This window comes from Labeo rohita, chromosome 20 (genome assembly GCF_022985175.1).
Source record: "Labeo rohita strain BAU-BD-2019 chromosome 20, IGBB_LRoh.1.0, whole genome shotgun sequence".
NCBI lineage: Eukaryota > Metazoa > Chordata > Actinopteri > Cypriniformes > Cyprinidae > Labeo > Labeo rohita.
Genome location: NC_066888.1, coordinates 32,100,217 through 32,110,819, shown reverse-complemented (window position 1 = coordinate 32,110,819; position 10,603 = coordinate 32,100,217). Strand labels below are relative to the sequence as shown.

The 10,603-nt window shown below is 28.3% G+C and overlaps 1 protein-coding gene across 2 annotated transcripts in view; it reads left to right on the top strand.

Moving 5' to 3' along the window:
• Positions 1 to 6,618: 6,618 nt before the first annotated feature.
• wu:fi04e12 (Desmoplakin-B) overlaps positions 6,619 to 10,603 on the top strand; it is a 33,919-nt gene continuing 29,934 nt past the window's right edge. Inside the window, exon 1 of one of the 2 annotated variants that reach the window (XM_051138542.1) lies at positions 6,619 to 6,956. In XM_051138542.1, the coding sequence (XP_050994499.1) occupies positions 6,757 to 6,956 (200 nt within the window). In that variant the 5' untranslated portion in view covers positions 6,619 to 6,756. The remainder of the gene's footprint in view (positions 6,957 to 10,603) is intronic. The other variant, XM_051138543.1, reaches the window with a different exon arrangement.

Here is a 10,603-nt window from a genome sequence, read left to right as displayed (position 1 = left end):
GAAACTCAGGATGCAGTTGTGCTTTTTTCTGCAGGAAGTGAGTCAGAGAGAAACTCTTGATAAGAAACGCTCTCTATTATACTGGGAAGGAGCGAGAGCGAGAGAGACTCTGTGTGTTTGTGTTTTGTTCCCAAAAGCCTAAACTGATCATGTTACGTTTCACCTGATACTCTGGTTGAACTCGCCTGGCTCTCTGTCACTCCATTGTCCGTCATTCCCAAGACCCAAGCGACATTATTAGTGTAGCAAAAGAAATGCTTTGTCAAATTGGGTGTTTCTTCAACTTTGGATGCTTTTTAGCGATATAAAAACTCACTTAAAGCACACTAGAATATTATATTTGTCTAACAATGGATGTCCAGCATCTCCATAACATCACCAAAAAAACATTTATGTTACGATGGAAATTACATTTAAATTTGATATGTGATCTATAACTAATGATCAGTTTGTAAACCATCAGTTTCAGATTGAATTATCAATCCTGTAATATAATAACATGATAAATTTTAGTCAAAAAAGAATTGGAAACAGCTTTAATGGCATGCTTAAATATTTGCAAAACATTTTTTGACTATTTTGAATTTAATTACAAAAAAAAAAACTCTGAAAATAAAATACATTTTTTCACTTAGGTCATATTTGAATGATTATTTATATTTATATACAGTTAAGCAGTTGCTATTAGGAAGTGACTTATAATTGTGCGGTTTTCATTGTGGGTTGTACACTTAAGGTGTTTGGGGTCTGTAGAGACCCCACGCAACAAAACTTAATTTTGTAACAAAATAATAGTTTTTTTCTAAAACAAAATTCATTTTTCTGTTCATTAATGTTTTTACTACATTTGTGTCAGTTTTGGAGGATTTATTATGATTTTTTAAATTTATATAAATTAATAAATAAATATTTTTTTTTAATAGGTTTTTATACAAAAACAGCTTTTTGTGTAAAATTCACTTTATGAAAGACCCACATTTTTAACTTTCATTCATGGTATAACCTGGATCATTTGACATAGTTTGGTGTAAGATTTTTGCTCATCATTTGAAAAATGCCGGTTTAAAAATAAAAAATTATCATTTTTACCAGTAGATGGCTGCAGAGCTCCACTGTTTACTATGTGCTATTTGACTAACTAAAAGACATCTTTTTACAAGTTTTTCAGTGGGAAAGGAAAGGATGTGACGTGTGGCCAAGTATAGTGACCCATACTGAGAATTTGTGTTCTGCATTTAGCCCATCCAAGTGCACACACACAGTAGTGAGTAGTGAACAAACACCCGGAGCAGTGGGCAGCCATATTGCTATCGCTGCAGCGCCCGGGGAGCAGTTGGGGGATCGGTGGCTTGCTCAAGGGTCTCACCTCAGTCGTGGTAGTGAGGGTGGAGAGAGCGCTGGTTATTCACTCCCCCCACCTTCAATCCCTGCCGGATCAGGGACTCGAACCTGCAGTGTTTCGGTTGCAAGCCCGATTCCCCAACCATTAGGCCACGTCTTTTTTTTTTTTTTTTTTTTTTTTTTTTTTTTTTTTTTTTTGATTTTGATTTTGATTTTGATTTGAATTTTTGGATTTTATCTACAAATGAAATCACAATTATACAAATAAAAATTACTTTTTGTCAAAGTAATGGATGAATTGATAAATTTTGAATGGATGAATTTTGAATCGACATTTTGTTGGTTTGATTCTAATCATAATGTAACTATTGAAAAACTGATTTTTTTTTTTTCAGTCTAAAAAATATTAAACTTTGACAAAAAGTAAATTTTTATTGTTATAATTGTGATTTCATTATATGTAGATATCAATCCAACTGAAAAAAAATTTAAAAAGATATCTTTTTGTTGGTCAAATAGTAAATAGAGGGCAGCCATACTGCTATCACTGTGGCGCCCGGGAGCAGTTGGGGGCCTTGCTCAAGGGTCTCACCTCAGTCATGGTATTGAGGGTGGAGAGAGCACTGGTTATTCACTGCCCCCACCTTCAATCCCTGCCGGATCAGGGACTCAAACCCGCAACGATTCAATTGCAGGCCCGATTCCCTAACCATTAGGCCACGTCTTTTTTTTTCTTTTTTTTTTCTTTTTTTTTGATTTTTTGATTTTTGGATTTTATTTACATATTATGAAATCACAAATATAAAAATAAAAATTACTTTTTGTCAAAGTAATGGATGAACTGATACATTTTGAATGGATGTATTTTGAATCAACATTTTGTTGGTTTGATTCTAATCATAAAATCATAAAAACTGTTTTTTTTAGTACAAAAAAAAATTAAACTTTGACAAAAAGTAATTTTTATTGTTATAATTGTGATTTTATTATATGTAGATATCAATCCAACTGAAAAAACTTGTAAAAAGATATCTTTTAGTTGGTCAAATAGCAAATTGTAAATAGTGGAGCTCTGCAGCCATCTACTGGTAAAAATGATATTTTTTTATTTTTAAAGCGGCATTTTCCAAATGATGGGCAAAAATCTTACACCAAACCATGTCAAATTATCCATGTTATCCCCATGAATGAAAGTTCAAAATGTGGGTCTTTTATAAAGTGAATTGTACACAAAAAGCTGTTTTTGTATAAAAACCTAATAAAAAAATATGTATTTATTAATTTATATAAATTTTAAAAAATATAATAAATCCTCCAAAAATGGAACAAATATAGTAAAAACATTAATAAATAAGAAAATAATATTTGTTTAAAAAAAAAACTATTACTTTGTTAGAAAATTAAATTTTGTTGCATGGGGTCGCTAGAGACCCCAAAGATCTTGAATGTGACTTTTTTTTTTACACTAATATAAAATCAAGATATCACTCCAATTTTTTTTTTATTTGTAGATCTAGATAGTGCTGACAGCTGTACCAAGTCTCATGTCATTTCGACAAAGAGAACATTTTTTAAAAATTAAGCGAAAGTCATTTGCGGGTCAAAATGACCCCGAAGACCGCACAAGGGTTAATGACCAATTTATAAACCATCAGTTTCAGATGGAAAATGTATTCTATAATATTAAATAACCTGTAATGGAACCAAAACCAAAAGTGTTTTAGTATTCAAGAGATTTCTTAATTGCATCAGACTTTAATTTTAATGACTTGCTTAAATATTCTATATAATATTAGATGTTCAACCAGTTGTGAAAAGTTTGCTTAGTTATACTTCTTTGACCATTTTTCATTTACTTTTAAAACTTTTTTCAATACTTTATAAATAATAAAGTTGCAGATGCATTTCTAAAATTACAAAAATTCATTCAGTAAATTCATCTGAGGTCATATATTTGCATGCACGATAATTATGGACAAGTGTGTTGTTTAAAATAGTTTTATGCATATTGTTGAAATGTTAAAATAAATACAAATACATCTGTCCAACAGGAGCTAATGAGCTTGATTACTGTAGTCTTTATCTAGTTTATAAACTGGATAAGTGATCTATAACTAATTATAAACTATCAGTTTGTAAACATTGGTTTCAGCTCGAAATATATAACGTATTTATGGTGCCGAAGTTACAACCAATTATGAAAAGTTTGCATTGCACTTTTTCTACCATTTTGAAAAAAAAACTTTTCATTTTATATTTACATGTCAAATATTTGCATGCATAATTAACAGCTATGTTTTTTAAAATAGTTTTATGCATATTGTTTCAAACAGTTGCTTTTGAAATAATTTCAATATACTTTTCCAAAAGTGTGTTCAGTCTTCATGAATTTTTTTATGTGCATGAGACTTTATTGACTTGCTAAAATTTTCAATGGTGCCAAAGTACATGACAAACAAAGATTACGTTGCACTTTTTCAAATTTACATAGCATTGCTTATTTTACCACTTTTTTATTGCAACTAACTTAAAAGGACCTGCAATTGCATTTACGAAAGTTTATGCAAGCATTCTGTATACGGTTTATGATTTCATCTGAAGTCATAAATCTGCATGCATGATAATTAACAGCAGTTTTTAAAAATAGTTTTATGTTGAAATGGTACAATCATTTGAATCAGTTGATTTTAGAATAATTAAAATATTTTTTCCAACAGTGTTTTCAGTATTCAAGAAATTTATTAAGTGCATCAGACTTTAATGACTGTACGTGCCAACGTACATATTTTGAAAAGTTTCCTTTATGTTTATGTTACCACTTTTTATTGCAGCTAACTTACAAGCACCTGCAAATGCATAGATGAAAGTGCAAGCATTTTGTATATGGTTTATGAATTCATCTGAGGTCATAAATCTGCATGCATGATAATTAACTGCTATGTTTTTAAAAATAGTTTTATGCGTGTTGTTGAAATGTTACAAAGTGTTGCTTTTAAAATTATTTAAATATATTTTCCCAAAAGTGTTTTCAGTCTTCATGAAATCTTTTAAGTGCATGAGTCATGAGACTTTAATGACTTGCTAAAATATTAAATGGTGCCAAAATACATGTTGTGAAAAGTTTGCATTGCACTTTTTCTACCATTTTGAAAAAAATAGTGTTTTTTTTTTACAATGTTTAATTTTATATTTGCATGTCATATCTTTGCATGCATGATAATTAACCGCTACATTTTTTCAAATAGTTTCATTCATATTGTTAAAATACTACAGAGTGCTGCTTTTAAAATAATTCAGATATTTTTTTCCCAACAGTGTTTTCAGTATTCAAGAAACTTATTAAGTGCATCAGACTTTAATGACTTCCTAAGATATTCATTGATGCCTAAGTTTATGTTGTGAAAAGTTTGCATTGCGCTTTTTCAAATTTACATTGCATTGTCTATTTTACCACTTTTTATTGCACCTTAAAGGGACCTGCAAATGCATGAAAGTGCTATGATTTATAAATTCATCTGAGGTCATAAATCTGCATGCATGATAATTAACAGCTATGTTTTTAAAAATAGTTTTATGCATGTTGTTTAAAAGCGAAGTGTTGCTTTTGAAATTATTTAAATGTATTTTTCCAAAAGTGTTTTCAGTATTCAAGAAACTTATTAAGTGCATCAGACTATAATGACTTCCTAAGATATTCAATGATGCCAAGGTACATGATGTGAAAAGTTTGCATTGCACTTTTTCAAATTTACATTGCATTGTCTATTTTACCACTTTTTATTGCACCTTAAAGGGACCTGCAAATGCATGAAAGTGCTATGATTTATAAATTCATCTATGCATGCATGATAATTAACAGCTAAATAGTTTTATGCATATTGTTGAAATATTTCAAACAGTTGCTTTTAAAACAATTTAAATATATTTTTCCAAAAGTGTTTTCAGTTTTCAAGAAATGTATCAGACTTTAATGACTTGCTAAAATATTCAGTGGTGCCAAAATACGTGTTGAGAAAAGTTTGCATTACGCTTTTTCAAATTTACATTGCATTGTCTATTTTACCACATTTTATTGCACCATAAAAGGACCTGAAAATGCATATATGAAAGTGCTATGATTTATGAATTCATCCGAAGTCATAAATCTGCATGCATGATAATTAACAGCTATGTTTTTAAAATTAGTTTTATGCATGTTGTTGAAATGTTACAAAGTGTTGCTTTTAAAATTATTTACATATATTTTTCCAAAAGTGTTTTCAGTATTTAAGACATTTATTAAGTGCATCAAACATTAATGACTTCAATGGTGCCAAAGCACATGTTGTGAAAAGTTTGCATTGCGCTTTTTTAAATTTACATAGCATTGTTTATTTTACCACTTTTTATTGCAGCTGACTTAAAATGACCTGCAAATGCATTTATGAAAGTGCAAGCATTCTGTATATGGTTAATGAATTCATAAATCTGCATGCATGATAATTAACAGCTAAATAGTTTTATGCATATTGTTGAAATATTTCAAACAGTTGCTTTTAAAACAATTCAAATAATTTTTTCCAAAAGTGTTTTCAGTTTTCAAGAAATGTATCAGACTTTAATGACTTGCTAAAATATTCAATGGTGCCAAAGTTCATGTTGTGAAAAGTTTGCATTACGCTTTTTCAAATTTACATTGCATTGTCTATTTTACCACTTTTTATTGCACCTTAAAGGGACCTGCAAATGCATATATGAAAGTGCTATGGTTTATGAATTCATCTGAGGTCATAAATCTGCATGCATGATAATTAACAGCTATGTTTTTAAAAATAGTTTTATGCATGTTGTTGAAATGTTACAAAGTGTTGCTTTTAAAATGATTTAAATATATTTTTCCAAAAGTGTTTTCAGTATTTAAGACATTTATTAAGTGCATCAAACATTAATGACTTTAATGGTGCCAAAGTTCATGTTGTGAAACATTTGCATTGCGCTTTTTTAAATTTACATAGCATTGTTTGTTTTACCACTTTTTATTGCAGCTGACTTAAAAGGAACTGCGAATGCATTTATAAAATTGCAAGCATTCTGTATACGGTTAGTGAATTCCTCATAATTCATCATGAATCCGCATGCATGATAATTATCAACAAGTATGCTGTTAAAACAGTTTAATGCATGTCATTATGCCAACAGTGATGGTGAAGTTCTCCATGAGGAACGCCTCCAGGCATGTGGGGGTGGGAGTGTTCAGAGGTCGGCCAGTGGGTGTGACTTCGGATCCTAAACTGCGGCTCTTCCGAGCAAAGTTTCGCTCAGTCGCGCTCGGGCTTCGCGGAGGATCTTGTCGGCTGGATTGATCTGGACCTGCGGATCTGAGCTCAGGTTCGCGTTTAAACTCCACCATTTTAAGCGGTCACCTGGGGCTCAGTCATGAGCATGTACGGATCGCAGCGCGGTCTCAGCATGATGGGACGCCGCACCGGATCGCGGAGCGAGCTGAACGCGGCCGCCGCGTTTCCGTATGCGCGCAGTGATGTGGTGGTGCAGCGGGGGAATAATGGTTTCACCCAGGAGTATGTGGAGGGATACAGCCAGAGTTTCTCCAGAGGCTCGATGAGCGCTGGCCAAGTGTGAGTAAACACCTGTTACTTGCGACTTTTACTTTCTTTTTTATTGTTTTTTATTGTTTTGTTTTTTGTGTGTGTGTTACTTTCATTATAGTTTCATTGTAGTATAATGCTTGTCCGTGCATTTTAAAATGAACACCTACATAATAATTACAATTAAATTAAAGGTTTGCGTTAACATGCACGAGTATGCAAACACATTATGGACACTAATGTGAAGTAGCCTATTTTTTTCTATGGTTTTTGTTTGCAAACGTTTCAGAAAAGTTTATACAAAAAATTAAAACTCAAGAATAAATAGAATGCAAAATATTAAATATTTATATATTTTAAAATAATTAAAAATTTAACAATGGCAAAAATAAAAAAGCACTAGTGTGCAAATGTAACATGGACGCTAACGTAAAATATTTTTTTTGTATGATTTGTTTTTGTTTGCAAAAGTTTGAGCAAAGTTTATACAGACAAATTAATTTATTTAGATTATTTAAAATTAAGAAAAAATAAATATAATGCAAAGCATTAAATATTTATATGTTTTAAAATAATTAAAAATATATAAATTTAACAATGGCAAAAATAGAAAAGCACTAATGTAAAATATTTTTTGTTTGATTTGTTTTTGTTTGCATAGTTTATACAGAAAAATTAAAAGCTTAAAAATACAAAAATAAATAAGTTAAGTATTTATATTATTCACAATTAGGAAAAAAATAAATATAATGCAAAATATTAAATATTTATATATTTTACAAATTTAACAGTGGCAAAAATAAAAAGCACTAGTGTGCAAATGTAACATGGACACTAATGTAAAATATTTTTCTTTATGATTTGTTTTTGTTTGCAAAAGTAAGCAAATTTGTACAGAAAAAATTAAAAGCTTAAAAGTACAAAAATAAATCTGATACAACATGTTAACTATTTAGATGATTTAAAATGAGAAAAATAAATTAATGCAAAATATTAAATATTTATATATTTTAAAATAATTAAAAATATATTAATTTAACAATGGCAAAAATACAAAAGCACTAGTGTGCAAATAACATGGACACTAATGTAAAATATTTTTTTTATATATGATTTGTTTACGTTAAAATTAAACGCTTAAAAATACAAAAAATAAATGATACAACATGTTAAGTATTTAGATTATTTAACAAAAAATAATAATAATAATAATATTTTTCCATGATTTGTTTTATTTTATGTAAGGTTTAGAACATTTTATTCAGATAAAATAAAAGCTTAAAAACACAGAAATATACCTAATGCAAAATATGAAATATTTAAGTCAAAAAAAAAAAAAATGAATGTAATTATTCAAAGCAAGTTAAAAGAAGTATTTAACAGAATTAAGAAGATTTAAAAAAAATTTTGTCTCTGATTTGTTTTTGTTTGCGAACATTAAGGTATGTTTTAAACAAATACGTTTTTGAGTAAAAACGAAGTAAATGGATGACGTGCTCAGTGCAATTAAGGTGAAACTGTAACATAATACAGCAGAGGTTCAAAGGTTTATAATGGGCACATCAAAGGCTCTCATATCTCTCTGTGGAGTATATAACGCTGGATGTCTTTAGTCAGACGGGTTGTGGTCAGTATGAGGTGTAGTTGTGTAAATGTAGGCCTCTGCTGGCAGGTGGATGGGGCCGTTCCGTAACACAATCCCTGCTGATACTGTGGAGCTCCTTTGTTTTCATTTCTGCACGAGTTTACATTGCACTTTCAGACGTGCGAAGCGTCCTGTAGATCTGCGTACTCAATAATTACAGGATCCTGTGGGAAGAGGCGCTGCCTGCCGTATCCAAGCGCTCCGCACAAGTTCATGAGTCATTTGGCAGCTACTGGTCATAAACATGAATAACGACTCTGTTGTGCTTTCATATGCATATTCTGCATTCAAATCAGACACATTTGCTCATTGCAGAGAGTTAAATATGGCTGCGTTTTATTTGTTTTCTTGTAGAACCTTTTCACCAGAATGTTCAGTTTGGTTTCAACTTTGTTTTAGAAGAACTCGGAATGCCTAGTCACGATATTATTGTAAAATAGTGCACCAAATAAAATGTATATAAATAAAATATATATAAATAAAAAGTATGCATTTAAAAATATAAAGCAAAATAAATAATAGTAATAAAAAATATACAAATATTTAAAAATAAAATAAATAATACATGAAAATAATATTACAAAATTATAAAATAATGCATTAATAAAAATATATACATGAAATGCATTTAAAAATATATATTTATATATTTTAGATTTTCTTATATATTTTATTTCTATAAATATAGGACAGATTTCCTTTAAAAACATTAAAGAAATAATTTTTCCAGTATCTTCTGTTAGGCTGCATTTATTTGATCATAAATACATAAAAACAGTAATATTGTGAAGTATTATTACAATTTAAAAGAACAGTTTTCTATGTGAATATATATATTTTTAGTTACACTTCATTTTTAAAGCAGCTTTTTACTTTTTGACTTTTTCATTTTATACATTTTCTATTAATGCATACGATGATGTTTTTTATAAATTCTGTATTTTTAAGAAATATTTTCCAAGGGGAGTTGAAATGTTTAAAATAGTGTACCAAATAAAATTTATATAAATAAATAAATAAAAAAGTATGCATATAAAAAAAAAAGAAATAAATAATAGTAATAAAAATATAAAAATATAAAAAAATACATTAAATAATGCATTAAAATAATATTACAGAATTATAAAATAATGCATTGATAAATGTATATACGTTATTAAAAACAAAAAATATTATATATATATATATATATATATATATATATATATATATATATATATATATATATATATATATATGTATGTATTTGTGTGTGTGTGTATTCATTTTATGCATTTTTTATTAATGCATACAATAAGGCTTTTTTTGTATTCTGTATTTTAAGGAATTATTATAAAAGATAAATAAAAAGTATGCATATAAAAATATAAAATAAATAAATAATACATTATACAAAAATAATATTACAAAATTATAAAATAATGCATTGGTAAATGTATATTATATTAATATTTCTATATTTTATATTCTCTTGTATATTTTATTTCTACAAATATAGAACAGATTTCTTTTAAAAACATTAAAGAAATATGTTTTTCCAGTATCATCTTCTAGTCTGCATTTATTTAATCAAAAATACACAAAAACAGCAATACTGTGAAGTATTATTGCAATTTAAAATAACAGTTTTCTATGTGAATATATATTTTTAGTTACATTTTATTTTTAAAGCAGCTTTTTACCTTTTGACTTTTTAATTTCATGCATACAGTTATGCTTTTTATAAATTCTGTCTTTTTAAAAAAGATTTGCCAAGGGGAGCTGACATGTTTAAAATAGTGAACCAAATCCAATTTATATAAATAAATAATTTATATAAATAAATAAAAAGTATGCCTATGAAAATATAAAGCTAAATAAATAATAGTATAAAAATATTAAAATATTTAAAAATGCATATTATATAATTCACATATTAAAATTATGCATTTTATGTGTTTTATATTTTAAAGAAACTTTTCCGGTGGGAGCTGATATGTTTAATTGATTTACACAACATTAATCTGTCTTAATATGGTTTATTAATTAGATA